Below are 21,657 nucleotides of genomic sequence, written 5' to 3'. Positions count from 1 at the left end.
AATAAGTGCCAAAGTTTTAACCATGTATTTAACTCATCAAATGCAATAACTTTCGCCTAATATTTTTTTCGCAAACTTAAAGATAAATAATGTAGTGTATTAAAATCAGAAATTTTCGTTGTGTTCTACTGCAGCATAAGTCGAAAAGTTTAGCATTTAGGATAGCAAACACTTAAGATAGTGAATCATTCCAGAAAATAATCGCATATACTAATTAGACATTATTTTTATTCGTAGGCAGTTCGTTCTATTAATGAATACAAACTACGGGATTCCAGATTTATTTTATTATTTTAGAAAACGTATTCATATTAGTAATGTTTCGAAAGTGTCAAATACATTTTAGAATCATCATTATTAAAAAAAGAAACAATAGAAATAAAAGAATTAAAAACAACTGACAAAATAATTACTGATAAAGTACCTACTTCTAATTCTAGGAACAATTTGTAAAAGTAATTACAAAACTGAAAACATCAGCAATGAAAAGAAATATTTTAAGTAATATAATAATTTTTTACCCAACCCATATTATTGGTGTTGAAAGTGTTATATAAATAATTTAAATTCTAAAGAGTCTGGAATAGATTAGATAGCGATGGTACATTTAAAATTAACAGTTTACACAAGATTCCACCCTATATAGCTTATTAATAAAAGACTCTTTTTGAAAAGAGGGATTTGAATATGTCAAATAATAGACCGTTAGCTCTTGTTTCTAATCTAACGAAAATTGTGGAAAAAATAATAAAAATCCGCATTTATAGAAACATAAAATTATATCAGAGAATTAATTAGAATTTAAGATGGGGAAATCAGCCGAATATGCAATAGTATTTGTTATTAAGATCATTTATTCTATCATAGACTATGATATCGTCCGCATCAAATTAATATAAGTGATACGGAATTCCGATGAATTGCATGAGTCGAGTTCGGTTCCACAATTTACAGTACTTGGGGACCAGTTTTGCTGTTCTATTCTTTGTATTGTAATATTTAAACACCTGTCTCTATTTGTTGTTGTTTTCTTAATGCTTTATTTACCTTATTCTATTTTAATAATACCATGCTATATGTAATATTTAAATACGTATCGAAATGTTGTTGTGCTTAATTTTAATTGACATTTTTTTCTTTTACCTCAAGGGAATTTATAGATAGTCTCCCACGTACTGGTCTAACGAATTTAGTGGGTGATTTTATTTATTTCTATTGTATTTAGTTTTAAATGAAAATACCCTTAATTTCCTTAATTAAAAACCGTAATAATTCATTTGTGGAATTTTGCTCTTTATTTTCTGGTCTAGCTCATTTAAAGCAATAAAACAAAGTTGTTTAAACTTTCAGTATTAATTATTTTATTCTACGTTTATGGTTACATGTATGATTTCAAAATCCATCTATAAAATATTTAAACGCAAGTATCAACTAAACATCTTGTTGCTATGACATTTTTATAATATCCTGCTGATTCTTTTGGAGTTCTTGTTCTGTTTTCGTCTTCGAAATCTATATGATACAGTCCAAATCTAATTCTGTAAAAATAAGAGTATATTATTTTATTTACTTATTTTACTTAGGTAGGTAGGTATCAATTTAATATTTAAGTTTCAAAATGTTTAACATTTCTAATAAAAGAACTAATTATACTTATTATTACATAAAAAACTTCCATCACTATTTAAAAATACATACGAATATCCACTGTTCCACTCGAAACTGTCCAAAAGACTCCAGGCAGTATACGCAAAAAGTCTTACGCCGTCTTCATATATAGCGTTTAATGCTGCACTTAGGTATAACTGCAGAAAAAGAACATAATGATTATTGTATTAGTGTTACATTACTCTGATCCTTATTTACACGAATAGTGTTCATTAACTACGTTCGCTAACAGTTTTTACTAATAATGTTGGCAAATTTAAATTTTTATTAACATTTATAATAACATTTACTTGCAACCTACTATAAGGCTGTTAACAAAGCGAACTAACATTGAGAAAATTAGATAATTATTTTCAAAATCTAAAAATAATATTCTGTACCTAATAATATTAAAAGTAAGAACTTGTTTTTTCTTATAAACATGTAAGTATCAGTGTTTTCCTTCTCTTTGCATTTTTTGACAAATTAACACCTCTGCTGCATCACTTATCATTTGACTGTTTAGAAATCATAGAAATTCTAAACTAACAATAAACTTTCTTCAATTTGGGTTGGGTATATTGATAATACGGTCATTCATTTTTAAGCGGACGCCTTAAATTAACTAATAATAAAACTAATATTGTTCGGAAACATTATTCGCTAATTGTTATTAACAAATATTACCACGTAAACACAATTAGCTAATAATGTTCTCGTCATCGCATGGCTTTAAAGTTAAACGGTTTTGTCAATATTAATGTTAGAGCAATTTGAACGATGAGTTACAATTGCCCAATGTAGCATTAAAAATTAGTTATAAAAAAGTTACATATTATTTCAAAATGTACATATTTCTAGAATATGCTATTAACATTTGAAAATTTTGTCTACTGCCATGAAGAAAAAGAATGTGATCAAAATATAAGATAGTTGTGTAGTAGTTATTCTGAACTGAAAAGGATTTATTATTCCGATATTTTAGTGAATTCTTCATTACAAACAAAGAAGTTTTGTGGCAAATACTACAAATATTAAATTAATAGTTAATTAAATATAGGTACAATGTTTTTTTTTTTGTTAAATAATCACCTGATAGTAATTAATCCTTTCAATATCGATCACTGTGTCTGGAAGATCTGCATATCCCTGTTCGGTTATGGCAATTTCAGGGTTCCGATATTTTTCTTTAATGTATGTCAACAATGCTCTAAATCCTTCTGGAGCAACCTAGAAAATGTTAAACTTAAAATTATTATTATTGTTAATTCTAATCAGCTAATAATAAATTAATCGTAATTGTATAAGTGATTTTCTTTCTAAATCTGTGTCATAACTTCAGAAATTAGAAGATTATTCCTTGGGCCATTTTAGAAAACTAAGTAACTTTTTTTGAGATACAGGACGTTGACGACGTTTGACATAGAAAGATAAATGTTGAAATAAAGATATAATAATCAAAACAAAGCAAAAATAGTCTCATACAACTGCGTTGTAATTTTTTTAAGCCATCTGAATTTTTTAATTTACTGTTAATTTTATATATTATTGGCCCTTGTCTCCTTCAAAGTACTCTCCTCCCCTATTCACACACGTCTTCCAGCGGTGTTTTCATTTCGTGGAGCAGTCGTGGATAGCTTCATTTGCAATGGCTTTTAATGTATGTGATGAATTTGCTTTGATGTTATCAATAATCTGAAAACGGCGTCCTTTCAGCACTGATTTTAATTTCGAAAACAAGAAAAAATTGCAAGGAGCCAGGTCTGAAGAGTAAGAAGAGTGCGGGAGGATAGTAATCTGACTCTTGGCACATAACTGACAAAGCTGAGTGTGCGAGCGTATTATCAAGATGCAAGAACCGTGAGTTATCTCGCCTTTTTGCAGATTTTTTCACGTAAGCGTTGTAAAACGCCACATGGTTCACTGTTTCACCTTGAAGCAAAAATTCAAAATACACAATTCCATTAAAGTTGAAAATAAGAACAGTGAGCATCACTTTGATATTGAATCGAGACTGGCGTACTTTCTTGGTGCCTGTAAATCCTTTGTCAATCGGTTGGATGATTAAACTTTTGTCTCAATGTCATTCATAGCCGTAACCCCAACACTCGTCTCGTTATGATCCTTTGAATGAATGTTATATGTGGTTTTATCGGCATTGGATTGTTCAAGGAGTTGCCCACAAAAGTCCACACAATTTTCTTGAGACGAATACAAGTAAATCAAGTAGTAAGCAGATATTGGCAGGGGATGTTGGGATGCATTTGGATAGGGCGTGCAGAGTGAGATATGTTGTTGGTCATAGTGATTGTACGTCAAGTAATGCTGTTCAGTGTAGTTTTACCGTTACCAGGAAGGGTCAGTTGGAGGTCCATATTTGGCTGGTGTTATCTCCATGTAAATTTACAGTGAAGAAGGATTGTCGAATGGATTTTGATGCATATGGACCTGCTGGTTCAATATTGTTATTTAATATTATGCCTACTAGTGTGTCTAGTCGTCGGTCATCAAACGAGGAACAAATTTTGCTGCAACTCGACTGGCATGTTCAATATTTTAGTCAAAGTTTCATTGTATGACTCAATTGAGATACTAACAACCCCTTCTGCAATTTCTCTGACAGTCAATCAGCAATCTGCACGCACCAGATTTTCGAAACGTGGGAGTCATCAATTGAAGTCGATTGGTCCTGGTCGAGAATCGTCTTCAATTGACACGACCACTTTTTAACCGTGAAAATCATTCGTAACATTGCGTACGAGTCAGGGCATTAACTCCTTAAGCTTGTTTCAAAAGTTGAAACGTTTCCGTGAGAGTTTTCCCTAGTTTCATGCATAATGTTACGATGCATCGTTGTTCCAAAAAATCGTACATTTCAAAAATCGTCATTAACATTTAAACACGTTGTACTCAAATAACAATATCACGAAAATTAAATGAGATATCAACAATACTGTCAACCGCATATCACTAAATATCTCCAGTAGGTTATTTTCTAAACAGTAGAGATGCTCGAATCGATTAAATTTTCATTCCAGTGCCGTTTTAAAACCAAACTGTTTTGTTAAGTTTATTTAATAAAACTCCTACAGAACTACATTCAGAGAAAACCCAAAAGGCTTTATACTTACGTATACTACAGGGCTGCGTTGTAGAAATATATATGGTTGCAAATGTACTTAGTTTAAAGCCAAACAATCATAAGAACAAGATTAAACAGCATTTAAATTGTTACTTGGGCAGTCTCTACAACTTAGTCCATAAATTACTTAGTGATTTTGATGAGTTTTTGAAGTTCTAGGAGACAAATACATATACCTACCTTTAACCAGCTTACTGCTGATCCCCCCCAAGAAGGATCCTGGTAGATGAGAACGTTATCGTCACTATCGAAACTAGCGGGACTTATCTCGGAACTGTTGTCAGATGTTGTAAGTACACTGGAGTAATGGTTTAACGCTATAAAATCGTAGGCGCCTAGGATTTCTAAACTCTCCAATAGTGTGAACTTTGGTAAACGGGAAACTGGATATCCCTGCGCGGCACTTTGACTTGCAATGGTATCGATCATGGTCTGAGGATAATTGCCGTACACTAGTGGATGAAGGTACCAGCCCAACTAAAAATATACATAATTTTACTTAATTCCTTCCAGTGAATGACCGAATACATAGTATTAAATGCAGGCTGGTTGGATTTTCTTTATGAAACTTCAAGAACAGAATATATTTTTAATAAATAATGATTGTTTGCTATACTTTTACAACATACAGGTAATAAAGTAATATAGTAGATCTATCAAAAGTATTTGACTGTGACATTGTAATAAAAAAAAGTGAAATCTTATGGACATGTAAATTTATTGATGTAAGATCTTCTGACTTAGATGTTGATATAAATTTGCCTTAAGCCAGTGTTGTTTTTATTACATATCTATTTTTTTGCGGTTTTGCTGAAGACGTTATAGTTGTTTCAAATTCAATGAATTTCGGAGAAATTTGGCTAGTTTTGAACCATAAAAAACTTGTTATCTACAGTTTCATACTATTGTAGTAAATTATCCTTACAATTATACAACTGGATAAAAGAAATCAATCCAGAATGTTTTAAGCTTCTAGATATTTACCTATAGTTACGTCATATATATAATTAAAAGTTACAAGAAATGTGTGCGTTGCTGTAAGGAAAATTTTTTATCTCACAAATATTAAATTCCCAATTATGGTGTAATCTTTTGGGCAGATGATTCTGCAAGTCGTATATTCATATTACAAACCTGACCTATCGGATTCATATATAATCTAGTTTATAGAAACGGTCGATTATCTCTTAAAGTAAAATAGCTATCGAGAAATCGTAAGACATACATGTTTTAGGGTTTTTTAAAATCTATTACAATAAAGAAAAATGAAGTACACAAAATCAGTCAATAAGCTACGAAAATCATTTTCTTATAAATTATACAAACATATATTTTAGTCCATTAAGTTTATAGTCCATCAAGTTACCTTTGAAAATTTCTAGCTCCATAATAACACCGCGTCGTTCTTTTGTCTAATAGTGATTATTTTGGCAATACCTCTCAAAAATTAGTGTGAATAATTTTCTCGCAAAAAAATTAAGTGAAACCGAGAGTATTGAAGTTTTAATGATCATAGGATATGGTGTTAGAAGTTGTGATGAAGTAGTGGATATTCATTCATGGGGATGAATGGGGGAAGGATGAAATCATCCGTTTCAAAAACATTGCAGCGTTTTCATGAAACTGGAGGTGTTACAGATCGACGAAAAAATGTAAAACAAGTGAGCGTTACAAATGAAGAAAATTCTTTGAATGTCATGTTAGATGTGGTGGAAAATCCAATAAATTCGACGCAATAGAGGGCTTCAAATTATATTATATCAATATTTCATAAAAAAATTGCAAATGGGAAAAATTACATCCATATAAAATTCATTTGTTACAAGAATTGATTATGATGATGTTAAGCGAAAATATCAACTTTGTCACCCACATATTGTTTTCTGACGAATCTATATCTTTTGTTTAAACGGGCACGTAAACCGACACAACTATAGGTATTGGTCCAACCAAAATCCGTATTGGATGGAAGAAGTTCACACCCAACGACCACAGAAAGTAAATGCTTGATGTGGCATTATTTTGGACACTTCATAGGACCATATATTATAAGTGGAAATTTGACCTCTGAACATATTATTCCAGAGCATAGACGATTATTCCCGAACACTAACAATGTCAATTTGCCGGCAGAACAAATATGGTTTCAACATGATAGGGCTAGATATTTTGGACGTGTGGTACGGGCATATCTAGATGAAATTTTTCCTTCCTGATAAATGGATTGGACACAGAGGGACAATAGAATGGCCAGCTAGGTCTTTTTCTGTGGAGTCATATAAAAATTGTCGTGTACAAAAATGTACCGTAAAATATCGAAGAATTGGAGGCATTACGCACTGCACATTAAGACATTATTGCTCCCAACACTCTTTTAGATTCACTACTAAATGTTGTTCAGCAAATTCATCATTAAGGAGGTATGAATTTTTTTAATAAAAATTTAACACCTATCTTAAAAGGTAAATATTTTTCGAATAGCTATCTAGTTTGATGAAAAAAAAACCGAACCACTGTATAATGAAAAAAAGAAACAGAAATCTATTTTGTTTGAGTTTACACGTTTTTATTTGTTGTATTATGAAAATCAGACTGTTTTTGTTGTATTATGGATACTGCACCCTGTTTTGTTGTAGGCATTGATTATGATGATATATTTTCTAATTTTAGTTACTGGAAAACCTTGTCTGCCAATCAATATTTTTCAAAAGCGATAATTATTCGATTTTCAACACTGTTTCTTCCAAGAAAGAAATTTGTTTAGAGATAGCTATGAAAAAGTAGGTTCTATGCAAATTATATTATATTTTGTGTTCCAATAAAAACAAAAGTCGGTAAAAGCCTGACAAAAGATAACCGATAGTAACCACTGCGCATCCTACTTTCAGTGCACAAATGAATTCAATTTACCTGTACTTACATCAAAATCTCTTTTTCTGTTAGCTGCTTCTATATCTTCGGGAGTATCACTTCCTGGTAGAGGAAATTCTGTATTTAAGACAATACTAATTCTACCTATAAAAACGACAAAGAAGTGTACAAAATTAAATATTATAATATTAAAATAACTTTTTTGATTATGAATTATGACACCGGTTAAGTTTCAGCATCATCAAACTGCTGAATGAACTGGGATAACTGAAAACTTATTGAACTGGATATTTTTCATAAGTTTATTGATTGATTGTTTCCAGGGAGCTATTTAATATATAAATTGGTTTATTCTTTGTTTGAGATTTGAATAATTTACCATATGTGCAAATAAATAACTGCGCTGTTATTTTGGTTTATTATTTTATTAATCAGATACCTTTTGCAATATGCATTTTGCCTCTTCATGTAACTCCTAATTTTAAGTAAATATTTATTACTAAAAATATACAGTGTGTATAATATAACAGCAAATTCTGATGTATTTATAACTCTATATCGTAGTTCGTAGTTAATTTAGGAGCTAGTTATATCTTAGTTAGTTTTCAAAGCTAAGAAAATAAATCTAAATGGCACTGTTATGGTACACTTTACAGTTTATTTTATAGCAGTTTCCTATGGGCCAAGCCTAAATGAAAGTATTAAAAAAAGCAAATAAAAATTTTGTCAATCGATTTCTATCAGATCTAATTGAATTACCACTTTGAAAAAAATATGTACCTAATAATTGTCTATGTCTTGCCTAACAGCATGCCAAGTTTCATTAAAATCCAAGAGGTGCAACATGTCAAAGAAAAATTTAAAGTGACTGGACCACCTTAGGACTATTATGTTGACGCTTTTAATTCGCATTATATTTCAATAATCTTTGGAAAAATTGCGTTTTGACAGCTCCTAAAAAGTATATCAACACTTGGCGGTGTCAACTAGCCTATTACAATGTTTTTTTATCTGATTTTTTAGTGACTAGCGAATCGAATTTAACTCAAACTGAATTAAATTCACTAATAACTATAATAAATTAAAAGTAAATAAACTTTTTTAAAAAACAAGCTTTTATTTAAATACGCTAAAAAGAAAAAATAAACTTTAACTTTAAAACTTTTACTATCAACTTATAACTCATTACACAATTTATATGTTATAAAAGCTTGTTGCGAGATTTAAGTACTCGTATTTACTTAGTATGAAAATTGTTATAGTTAAAATCAATCACATAAAGTTATTTAATTGACTTGTTTATTTACACAAGCAAATCTCTCTTAAAGTTAAAGTTTATTTTTTTCTTTTTAGCGCATTTAAATAATTCCAACTAAGTAAATACGAGTACCTACTTAAATCTCGCAACAAGCTTTTATAACATATAAATTGTGTAATGACTTTATAACTTGAAAGTAAAAATTTTAAAGTTAAAGTTTATTTTTTTTCTTTTTAGCGCATTTAAATAAAAGCTTGTTTTTTAAAAAGGTTTTTTTTACTTTTAATTTATTTTTTACTTTTTAGTTATCGCTGTACACGTTCCTCAGTCTGTTCATCTCAATCAACGCATCATTATTGCAAGGTTGTTTGCCGATTAATTTCGAACAGTCTAGCTCTTCAATAAGGAGACCTTCTAATGATTTTACCCTATCTTACCAAATTACACAAGTCAAAGTTAACTAACCGTTCCTACAGACTTGAACAATTTGACCTCAATATCATAATCGAGGATTCCAAAAACCCCAGTACACCAAAATTTCAGACGGATTGAATAACGGAGTTTATGTTCAGCATCTTATTTTTTTAAAACTCGCATTCGTATTCTCTGTAAGTCCTTTCATTTGATACCCATATTGTAGGCAAACATTAAAAATAATTAGTCCTCCATCTTGGGCGTTCCACCATGTTGGATTTAGAATAACGTCACACAGCTAATCATGTATTGTTATCCAAACCGAATGTGTATATAAAATTTTAGCTCAATCGGTTGAAGATATCTGCTTCAAAATTGAGTTTCAAGCTTTAGAAGCCCGCCATATTGGATTTAGAGTGACGTCACTCTATTTTTCGAGTTATTCTTAGCAAGCCCTTTCATTTGATACTCATATTGTAGGAGTGCATTAAAAAAATAATTAGTCCGCCATCTTGCATGTGCCGCCATGTTGGATTTAGAATGACGTCACACAGTTAACCATGCATTGTCATCCAAATTGAACGTGTATACAAAATTTCAGCTCAATCGGTTGAGGATATCTGCTTCAAAATTGAGTTGCAAGATTCCACCCGAACAAACATATTACATACATTGCAAGTTAAATAAAAGCTTGTAAAATCAGATGGAGCCATTGGCTCCCGCGTACAATGTAATTCCTCTTCGTGATGATACGACGAAGAACCGCTGGGTCGTTTGTCGGTTGTCGCACCTATGACACACTGATGAGGACTAATAAGTCCGAAACCGGTCTGTGCCTGGTGGGTTAAACTGACAAACGATCCTAGCTGTTGCACTAGGTGTTGCGAGTATAATTCAATGCCGGTAGGGTCATATAGCTCTCGGAGTAGTTGTTTCTCGCAACACTGACAATTCAAACATTGTGTTACGCCCTTTGTGGGTGGCAGTCGTGTAACAAGTACCTGCAATATAGCAGGTCGCTTCCTACTGTAGCCATTTGAATGGCACAGTTGGAAGTCCGCACGACAGATGGAGCCATTGGCTCCCGCGTACAACTATAAAATCAGATAAAAAAAACATTGTAATAGTCTAGTTGACACCACCAAGCACTTTTTATGAGCTGTCAAAACGCAATTTTTCCAAAGATTATTAAAATATAATGCAAATTAAAAGCGTCAACATAGTAGTCATAAGGTGGGTCTAGTCACTTTAAATTTTTTTTCGACATGTTGCACCTCTTGAATTTTAATGAAATTTGGCATGCTGTTAGGCAAGACATAGACAATTATTATATTTTTTTCAAAGTGGTAATTCAATTAGATCTGATAGAAACCTATTGACAACATTTTTATTTGCCTTTTTTTAATACTATTGTTTAGGCTTGGCTCATAGGAAACTGATATAAAATAAACTGTAAAGTGTACCATAACACTGCCATTTTGATTTATTTTCTTAGCTTTGAAAACTAAATAAGATATAAATAGCTCCTAAATTAACTAAGAAATAGAGCTAACATAGGTAACGATATGGGTTCCTACTAGGGGCAGTTTCGCCATGGAAGTATGGCTAGACCCTTTCAATTAGCACCTAAATTTGTGATAGCTTACACCTTACATACTGTAGTACTTAAAATATATATCTATTATCTAAATTCTTTCTTTTAACGGTTAACATTAAACATATGTGCTAATTTCTACATGACATTTTTCCCTACCTCTTTGCTTCGCTTTGTATTTCAGCTGGTACAGTCGATATACTTTTGCATGAGCCCTTAACACGTTATGAGCACATTTGTATTCTGTTATGCCAGTCGGCACACCCGCCTGTCCTAGAATATATATGTCTATAATGGTAACAGTGACACAGAACGTGAGCGGTTCATTAATCGTTAGCCATGTTTTCACTCTATCGCCAAAAAGTCGGAACAGTAAATCTGCGTATTCTGTGAAGTATTCTATAATTTTATCATTGTTCCAACTTCCTAGGTAGTGTACTGGTAGAGGTATGTCCCAGTGGTACATAGTAACCTGCAAATGACAATATTAATAACACAGCTCCACAAAATAGTATACAGGGATGGCCAGAAGTACGGAATAAAATTCATATCTTTTGAATGAGTAAAATTTTTTTAAAACGCCGAAACACGTTAATTGATTTTTATTTTTTCCCATCTTCGTGCTTTGAAATTATTCAAACCAAATTTGAATAATAAACCAAAGTAGGTAAGTAGGATATATCGATGGAGGCTTCATCAAACATAAGTCGCCATACTGCTGATTGAGTTCATTTGTGATTGTTTGTGGTTCAATTTGCTAAAAACAATGTAAAATTGGTGACCTGCGGAGATACTGGAGTGTGCGAAAGAGGTTTCATTGAACTTGCTCCCAAAGAAATCTCGAGAAGTTTAAGAATGTGTTTACCAACGTTTTATGGATTGGTGCAAAGAAAAAAAACATTAAGTTGTATTTAGAAGATGTATTGATGGTCAACGTTGGATATAAAGTTACGTTCAAGAGACAAAATGAGGGATATGAGGTACCAAAACAATCTCGAGTATTTACAAAGGAGCTGATAGCTTTTTGAATAGTGCACCTGATGAAAGTAAATGCTTTAGAAATAAAAGAAGAAAATTTTTAAAAAGCCTCTTTAAATGTCGTCCTAATATTGGGGGTTGCAGGCGCACGCCGTTCTGATGAATTAGTCAATTTAACAATTGATAATCTTGAAGATGTGAAATCCGCCTTAATTATAAAAATTGCCAATACCAAAACCAAGAGATCACGTTTTTTACTGTGCTGGAAGACAATTATCTAAGTCTTTAACGAAAATATGTGTGAATTACGTCCACCCGGATTGGTAGAACGAGGATTATTTCTCAGATATGTTAGTCGAAAGTGTCGTGAATGGTGGTCGGTATTCATAAAGTGCGCCTTGCAAGAAGTTGCAACATTTTTGAAGCTGGACAACTGGAAAGAGTACAGTGGACACGCATTAAGACGAACGTCTGCTACTCTTTTAGTTGACGGCGGTGGTGACCCCACTTGTTTTAAAAGACACAGAGGATGGAGAACGAGCTTTGTGGCGGATGGCTACTTTTGAATAAGAAAATAATGCGAAAAGAATACTGAAAGTTGATAATGGTGGTCAAGCACCGTTGTCATTTCTGATTTTACAACATCTAAAAATAATATAACTAATAATGAAAACGTGTTGCACTGCTTTGAGAATTGCTCCAAGAATGAGGGTAGTGGCAGTTTCAGTGGTTTGTTTAATTTTAACAGTTGTTCAAACTGTGTATTTAATATCAATGTGGATAAACAAAAATTATTATTATTCTTTTGAATAAACTTTTATAAATTAAAACTTGATTAACGCTTTTAATCTAAGGATTAAAAGTGAATGCTTTTGTTGCTAAGATACCTCTTTTTAATCAGTAGGGAAAATGTCAATCTTAGAGACTTCTGATAGTCAAAAAATGTCATAGTTTTGTGACGGTTGAAGAAAAAAGTCTTGTTTATAGTACATTGTGTAACGAGTGAGGAAAAGTTGCCAATAGCGCCACGCGGGCTCAGTTGACGCACGAGCGAAGCGAGTGCGGAAAGCGCCCAAGTGGCGGTATGGCAACTTTTCCGAACGAGTTGCACATAATTTTTCTATGACAAGTGAGCGTCGTTATGGGACCTATAGCGTAGGGGGTTATATGTACGGAAAGTGCTAGATAGTACAACGGCGTGATGTTATTTTCTTAGGTGGTCTCATAGCGAAAGAGCGTGATAGAAAAATACTAGAATACATTATTCCCATGTATTTTGAGTCATCGTATCCAATGTCAGAATTGCCCCAGCAAATCACCAGAATTTTCTAACCTGCAAAAAATAGGTTAAAATCGCTAACATTCTCGAATTTCAGATTGATAAGGCTATAAATAAGACAAAAATATATTATTCCCATGAATTCAATGATACCAAGGATTATTTAACAAGCATAAAACCTAACAAAGATAGGCTATTGATTAGGACCTTTTTTAAAAATCATGGTTTTTTTTCAATTTTTACATTTTTCTTGGAAAATTAACGTTTTTCTGTAGGAAATTTAATCTAGATCCTTCAGAAAAACGCGAGAACGACTCAAATTTATATTTTAGTTTTTAAGTTAGATTTTATCAGAAAAGTAATATTTGCGTAATCGAAAAAGGGGTTCCCAATTTGAGACAGTATGGGTTCTCAATATGAGACTATCTCAAATTAGGGAATAAAGCTGAAAATGACCTATTGTTTGTTCAAACATATTTTTATTGAATAAACAGAACATTAAACATGTTTAGGTATGGCTTTCTCAAAAACAAAAAACATTTTTTTCTTTAAACAAAGTAACATTTTCTCTTAAAACAACGAATAGGTAATTCTGTGAACAATATAAAAAAAAGTTTAGGATTTCAACCTTAACAACAAACGGCACAAATAAACTGTTTTGATTTTATTTCTCCACATTCTAGATGTGCCCATTTGAAACAGGCCTGGCATTTCTCCCACTTTTCACCTCGCGTATCTTTGGAATACAAACCGGCGCAATATGGACTCTCTGCATCGTCTTCCTCGTCTTCTGAAGAAAAATCAGTGGTGTGCGAAAGAGTGTCATCATCTTCACTGGACGCTGATGATTCAGTAAAAACTTTCCTTTTCCCAGTTCCTTTTCCTTTTGCAAGCACTTTTCCTTGGCTTTCTTTGATTTTCCCTTTTTTGGCCTCCTTTTCTTTTTTCTCTTCAAATTTTCTTCTATTTGTAGTTTGTACGGAGCAGATTGCGTATTTAGTATTGAAGGTCTAACGAAAAACCTTTGTTTCGTTCATCTATACTAGTTACCCAGTGGTCAAAATTGTTTACCTTCATATGTGACGCCTTGTCCCGTAATATGAGATACCTCATATTAGGAGCTCTCAGGTGTCTAGGGTCTTAAGAAATTTTATTCAGTTTTAGATTAGTTGGTAAAAGCATGAACAAAATTGACTCAACGGCATGATAAATAGATACTACGTCATGTTAGCTTTATGTTAATGATAAACAACACTGTCTTGTTAATAATTTTCTGTTTTCTACATACCTTTACGACAAGCACTGCAAGTCTTTGGCGACCGGCACACAGAAACTTGCCGCGCAAGCAACTGCTTTCCCGCGGGACGCGACCTCTGTTAACATACATAGTGAACTGCCGGTAACATAGAACAGTGGCGCTCTTTTCAAAAAATGGCCTAATTTGCGAGAAAGCCCGGTGTCTCATATTCGGAACTGTCTCATAATAGGCATCTTTACTCTATATAAAAAAAAAACAGGGTTAAAAGGAACTATGACGGCCAAGCAATTTTATTGCATGAATCGTTCAAAGGGTTATTTCAGATAAAAAAAAACGCGGAGTGCTATTAAATTAGAGAGTGGAAATTGGAGATAGGGTAAAAATGCACTCTTGTGAACTTTTTAATTGTAGCTCAAAAACGAAGCAAAGTTTCGGTATAGTTTATAGGAAAAATTATTTAGAGAATTGAATTTCCCATCGAAATTGCTTATTTAAAAAATTAAAAAGGAAAATTTTATGCAAAAAATCGTCAATAAACATAAAATGAAAAAAGCAAAAAATTCGATTTTTTTGATTTTTATTACTTTTTTGCCTCTAGTTTTTTTTGAGTAAAGATATGTATAGGCATTGCTCCATAAAAAAAGTAGATAAAAATATAGATAAATTTCCTTCAAAACGAGAGGTTGTAAAGTATTTTGGATGAAAATTGACTGATATATGACCGTTCAAACTTTTCGTCGTGTTTACCCTTACCTATAAGTTTTAATTCTTATTTCTTGCAAAAAAGGAAGGAAATAAGACTTTCAAGGACTTTCATCACATGACTTGTTCGAAGGGTCATTAAAAATTAAAAAACCGCGGGGTGCTACTAAATTAGAGGGTTGAAATTGAAGATAGGGGTGAAAATGCACTTTTGCAGATTTTTAAATATAACACGAAAACGAAGCAAAAAATCGTTAATAAACAATTTTTTAAAAAGCAACTATTTTTTACGTAAAATTTTTCTTTTAAATTTTTTAAATAAGCAATTTCGATGGGAAATTCAATTCTCTACAAAATTTTTCCTATGAACTATACCGAAATTTGGCTAGTCAGCATAATTTTCTAACCTCAAAAATAGATATTTGATTTCTAAATTAATAACTTCTTAGGTATCGATATTATGCTTATCTGTTAACGGGACTGATATCAGATTGGTAATGAGCACCTCAAAATTGATACAGGGTCGTCCAAAGCGCAATATGAGTAGTAGGAACGGTTATGTCAGGTTCAGAGCTAGTTTTTTTTTTTGTGGAGCTGTGTAATTAGAGTCCCCAATCAAACCATTTTTCAGACAAGGAAATGTATTTTATGGAAAAAATTTAGCAAAGTAGGTCATTCAACATTTTAAAATTTTTTTCTGTTCCAGCATAAAAGAAACTTCAATGAATTTCTCTGTTTATTTATGTTAAATTTCATGAACCCATTAATACAACTAATGACAACAGTGCTTTTTTAAAATTAATGCAAAAGGTTCAAATAAATCAGTTAATTTTGGGTCATGGAGAAGATACAGCAGCATGAAGATAACCTATTAACAATTGTTTTTCTTCTAAACTAGTTCAGGTATCAGTACCAAATTTCGTTAATATTTTTGACTATTTATATACGGGTATACTCGCAAAGAAATGGTTTGTGTAGAAACCACTTTTTCGTAACCACATTGATTAAAAGTATCTCGACTTTTTTGCCTCTTGGAAAATACAAGGTTAGTTCTTGTAGTGTTAAAGAGTGACGGTAATTGGAAAAAATTATTGGTATTAAAAAGTTTGTTAAAGGACAGGATATTCAGGTAAAATTAAAAAGTACCTATATTAATATACATCAAAAGCCACAATCATCAAATGCAATTAATGTTTTTAAAAAATAAACATGATTATTTAAATCCTCCAATAAATTACGCAAATAATAAAAATAGAGAAAAACACATTCAAAAAAAAGAGAACAAATTTTAAATTTTTAAATGTTTTGAGTATTTAAACAGCAGATGCTGGAAAGGTAAGTGTGTACAGCTGGATTTTACGAAAGATTTTATTTATTCCAGCAATGAATATATAAATATAGTATCTACAGGGTGTCCCAGAATATGTGGTCAATCTCTCGGATTTATACAGGGTATGCTAAAATAACATTTTCCCTAGAGGGCCCCCTACAGAGATACAGGCCTCTACTGTACAGGCCAGATTAAACAAAAATAGTTTTCTCTCGAAATCAGTTCTTTTTAGCGATATCAACCAAGAGTGCCTTTTTTTAGTTTAAGGTACAAGTTATCTAAAAGTAAGTATTATTTTGTGCTTTTATCGTAAAGGGTATTAAAAAATTGACATTACAGCTAGTCCGTCCGTTTCATAGGTCAATTTTAAGGAGTCTTATCGTATTAAAAAATAATTCAATTACATTCAAAGTATTTTAGAAGTTATTAAAAAAAAAATCGATTTTCAGGGGCGTCCTTTAGGGGAAATTTTTATAGAAACTTGGCATGTTATTTTAACGTCCCCTGTCTGAGAGATTGCCCACATACTCTGGAACACCTGGTATAAAATACAGGAAGCTAAGTCGTCCTAAAATACATAACTTATATTAAAATTTAACATTATTTCAAGGAAATCTTGAGACCAAATAAATTTTGGAAGTTTTTGTTCCTATTTTTTAACTTTCTAGGACAATAGTATGAGCACAACGGACCAATTCCAAAAATTAAATTATGGCCGAATTCTTATAAATGAAATAAAAATAATAGAATTAATTACGGCTACGTTGGAAATCAAATTTTGAGACAGAAAAGTTAAATTTTTGCATTTTTCGAGAGAGTGAAAATTGCAATCATGTTGCCTTTTGTTATCGCTCCAGCTTATAACGATACAAGAATCTACATCTAAAACTACAAATGGAGTCACATTAGAGAAGTCGGAGCTCTTTCGGTCATTCCTCTTTCTAATCTCATAATTTTTATCAAGTTAAGTTTAAATAAATGTAGAACCTATTTAATTAATTTTACAAATTGTATTCCAGTATTTCAAAATAGGTTTCAAGACGTCTTTTCACATATTTTCTTGTTCTTTTAAGGATTTCTGTGTTTTGATTAATTCATTGATACTCCTTTTCTTAGTTATAACACCCTATATCTCAAAACAGGATAAAATATTCAATTTTTTACACGTTGTTGTGTAACATGTTGTATAATATAAAAACTTGTAACAATACAAACGACAATTGGAGACAACCCACCCCGACTTTTTTTTACTAATAGTCTTTTCTTACCCATGGTTCTATTCCTTCCGCCAGCAATCCATTTATGAGATTGTTATAATATTCCACGCCAGCTGGATTAATTTCATTTATAAACCCAGTAGGAAGGAGTCTAGGCCATGATATTGAGAACCTGTAGAAGTTCACTCCAAGTTCCTTTAGAACAGCAATATCTTCTTCGTATTTATGATAAGAGTCAGATGCTACATCACCAGTACTTCCGCCGGTTATAACGGGTATGGTATGTACCAAATAGTCCCACCTACTTGGACCTTTTCCAGATTCGTTCCAAGCTCCTTCAACCTGGTACGCGGATGAGGCTGCTCCAAACAAGAATGTGTCTGGAAAAGTCAAATTACTGATCTCCTGACTTGATGCCCTGGAAAAAGAATTTAATAAAAAATAGAAGTTACTAATCTCTTGCCATGTATTCGGAGAAAGGAAAAACTGTTTAACAAGATTTAAATCCTTATTTTTTGGAAACAAATATTGTACCAATAAGCATCTTTTTTACACACTGATAAATGTACGTTTTAAAAATTTTCTCAAAATCTCTGCGAACCAAAGAAATATGACAAAAACCCATAAAACTGTTTAAATTATTCTTAACTGCTAATATAAGTTCTTAAGAATGCAAAATTGTACTAGTATAGCTTGATCTAAGTAATTCATATTTTTTTTCGCTCCTGACACCATGTTATCGGCTTGTAATAAAATAAGCATAAAATATGCCCAAGTGCGTATAGAGGGTCGCTGATATGTATGGAAACGGTCGATTATTTACTAAAGTAAGATAGTTATCAAAAAAATCAAAACACACAGACGTTTCAGAGTTTTTTAAATAATAATTAATAAGAGTTAAGTATACAGGATCAGTTAAAAAGTCATAACGAAACAAAGTTGCTTTTTCTTTAATGGAAAATCCTGTAGGTAGGTATATTATTCCATATTTCAATTCTTCTCGAAATTCTAGACAAAATTCATATAACACATCATGTACCTAAATTAACCGTTTTCGAGATATCGAACTTTGAAAGTAACTTTTTACTACTCTCAAATTTATAAAAGAAAAGGGACCCCAAATTATGGAAATTTATTTTGAAAATAACACAAGGTGGAGAATATGGATATGATTTAATTTTATTATTAGTTTTTTACATAAAATAAAAAAGCATAATAGTTGCAGCAGGGTTGATGAATATGTATGAAACGAAAAAATGTATTTTTTAATGAATGTCCTGGATATTTTAATTTTTATGAAAACAATAGTTATGCAATAAAGAAAGAGAGGGTTTAAGTTTTAATAAACAACAAATCTTTTTTTTTATTTATTTATTTATTTGCTCTTAAAATATCCAACGGGTGAAACCCACTTAAAGGATTAGTTTTAGTACAAGAAAAAAATACATTAATGAAAAGAAGCACTAGAAATACATCCTAAAAATTCATATAAAAGTTACAAAAGAATAAAAAGCAACCAATACACAAGAACAATACAAAATCTTAAGATCAAAAGTAATATATACCTATAAAAATCAAAGTCAATAAAAACAACCAACAGAACATAAATAAATAAATAAATAAATAATTATTTTATTTAGCATGTGCTAAATTTACAAACAAAAAGTAACAAAAAGAAAAATTTTACAAATAAGCAAAATATTTAGTGCAAATATAATTCCATTAAATTTTTTATAAACATATTTATATTTACAGAATTCTTAATGCCCTCCGGTAGCGAATTGAAAAGTCTAAGGCCATCTCCAAACATCTGTTTTTGCAAATAAGTTGTTTTTGAAAATGTTATATTATAATTTTGTCCAGAACGTATATTATATGAATGCAGTTCAGCACGCGTGACTAGATACGATACTAGATACTTTGGTAATATATTTTTACGCATTTTGTATATTAATACCAAATTAGCCTTTTCAATTTGCTTCCAAATAGGAATCCACTGTAAAGTTTTCAACATTAAATCAATTGAGGTATATCTACTGCAACTCAATATAATTCTCATACATTTATTTTGCAACCTTTGAAGCCTATCCAAATCTGTCCTTTTACATGATATTAATAGTGATGCACAATAGCTAAAGTGGGGGTTATTTAGTGTATTATAAATTAAGTGTTTACTGTCCGCAGTTAATGTGTCAGAAATTCTGTTGAAAAACCAATTTTTTTACCTATTTTTTTACATAGATAATCAACATGACATCCAAATGACAACTGAGGATCTAGAATCACCCCCAAATACCTAAATTGTGTAACTTTTTCAATTTTAGTGTCATTAATGTAAATATCTAAGTTATTATCTAAATAATGTTTACAATTTAGTTTTGTACCAAGTACCATATATTTAGACTTATTAGAATTTAATTTTAATTCGTTAATGCATAACCATTTGTACAAAATTTTCAGTTCGTTATTCAACCGGTAAGTAATATCCTTATAATCTCTACCCGATATCGCTATTAGCGTATCATCTGCAAACAGACTCACAAAATATTCATTTGGTACCTTATACAAATCGTTTATATAAATAACAAATAAAAAGGGCCTAAAACACTACCTTGTGGAACACCTATTTTGCTAAAAATTGTTTTTGATAAATTGTTATTAATCTTAGTTTTTTTAAACCTATTATCTAAGTAATACTTAACCACTGCAACGCACTGTGTTTTATACCATATAGCTGTAATTTTTGCAACAACCTTGACCTATCAATGGTTTCAAATGCACGTTGAAGGTCAATAAAAACACTTAATACAACCTTACCGTCACCAATTGCTTCTTTCCATTTGGCACACACAAAATTTAGTGCTGTTTCACATGAATGCTTTTCACGAAAACCTGACTGTCCTTCATAAATAAGATCGTTATATTCAAAATATGTCCTTAGCTGTTAACATACTAATATCTCTATAATCTTGTCAACAACCGGTAACAAATTAATTGGTCTATAATCGCTCGGTTGTACAGGTGAACAAACTTTTGCTACTGGCACTATAGTACTCGTCTTCAGATTCACTGGTATAGACGCTGTAGATAGTGACGTATTTATTAAGTACAGTAATGGATATCCAACCACCACAAAAATATCCTTCAGAAGTTTTATAGAAAGGTCATTATCAGATGATGCTTTATTTTTTAAGTTCATGACAGTCTTATATAATTTATTAAAGGAAATTGTACTAATTCGGTCTAATTCTTGTTTATTACATTCTATTGCATTTTGAAAATTATCTTTAACATTCGGTATGCTTTCGGCTATTGCTGTAACACTTGTTGCGTAGAAGTTATTGAATTTGTCTTGTTGATTACCTAACTCACTTTCAAACTTTATTTTCCCCTATGTTGTTTGTACCTTCCCCTTTTTCCGCCGATTAATTCCTGTAATGTTCTCCACATCTTTTTGCTGTCTCCTTTGCACAAATCTACATTTTTCTTATAATATTGCGACTTCTCATATCTTATGATATTAACAACTTGGTTTCTTTTTTGTTTATAATTAATCCAGTCTTGATTTAATCTTGTCATCTTAAACCTTTTATGGGCAAAATCTCTTTCTTTTTGAGCATTTATGATGTTACTATTTACCCAAGGTGTACATTTTACTCTTTTAACGGGAGCTATTTTGTCGAGCGACTCTGTAATATTACAAAGAAATTTTCCATATATTAGATCCACATCTGTTGATGTATATTCCCATGACTTTTCATATAAATCTAAAATTATTCTATTAATATTTTCTTTGCTAAGATTTCTAGATAGTCTAAACTGATCCTCCTTTTTCTTATTTACACACTCTAAATAGTACCCAATAATTGTGTGGTCAGTGATTTGCGGATATATTCTCGGTATTTCCTGTAAATTATAATCATTTGTAACTATAAGATCAATTAGTGAAGTTGTTCCCCCCACTATT

At 31.5% G+C, this 21,657-nt stretch overlaps 1 protein-coding gene across 1 annotated transcript; it reads right to left on the bottom strand.

Annotated features, from left to right (window-relative positions):
* Positions 1-1,341: 1,341 nt before the first annotated feature.
* On the bottom strand, positions 1,342-21,269 carry LOC108906591 (myrosinase 1). The gene is made up of 8 exons (XM_018709896.1): positions 21,097-21,269; positions 17,742-18,108; positions 11,086-11,398; positions 7,710-7,804; positions 4,970-5,266; positions 2,740-2,877; positions 1,699-1,805; positions 1,342-1,538 (listed from the first exon to the last, which is right to left on the bottom strand). Exons 1-8 carry the CDS (start codon positions 21,267-21,269, stop codon positions 1,415-1,417), a joined length of 1,614 nt encoding a protein of 537 aa, XP_018565412.1. The 3' UTR covers positions 1,342-1,414.
* Between the last annotated feature and the right edge of the window lie 388 nt (positions 21,270-21,657).

The sequence above is a fragment of the Anoplophora glabripennis genome, unplaced genomic scaffold (genome assembly GCF_000390285.2).
Source record: "Anoplophora glabripennis isolate ALB-LARVAE unplaced genomic scaffold, Agla_2.0 scaffold278, whole genome shotgun sequence".
NCBI classification, from domain to species: domain Eukaryota; kingdom Metazoa; phylum Arthropoda; class Insecta; order Coleoptera; family Cerambycidae; genus Anoplophora; species Anoplophora glabripennis.
Note: the sequence above shows the minus strand (reverse complement) of the source record. Positions and strands in the feature narration are given on the sequence as shown.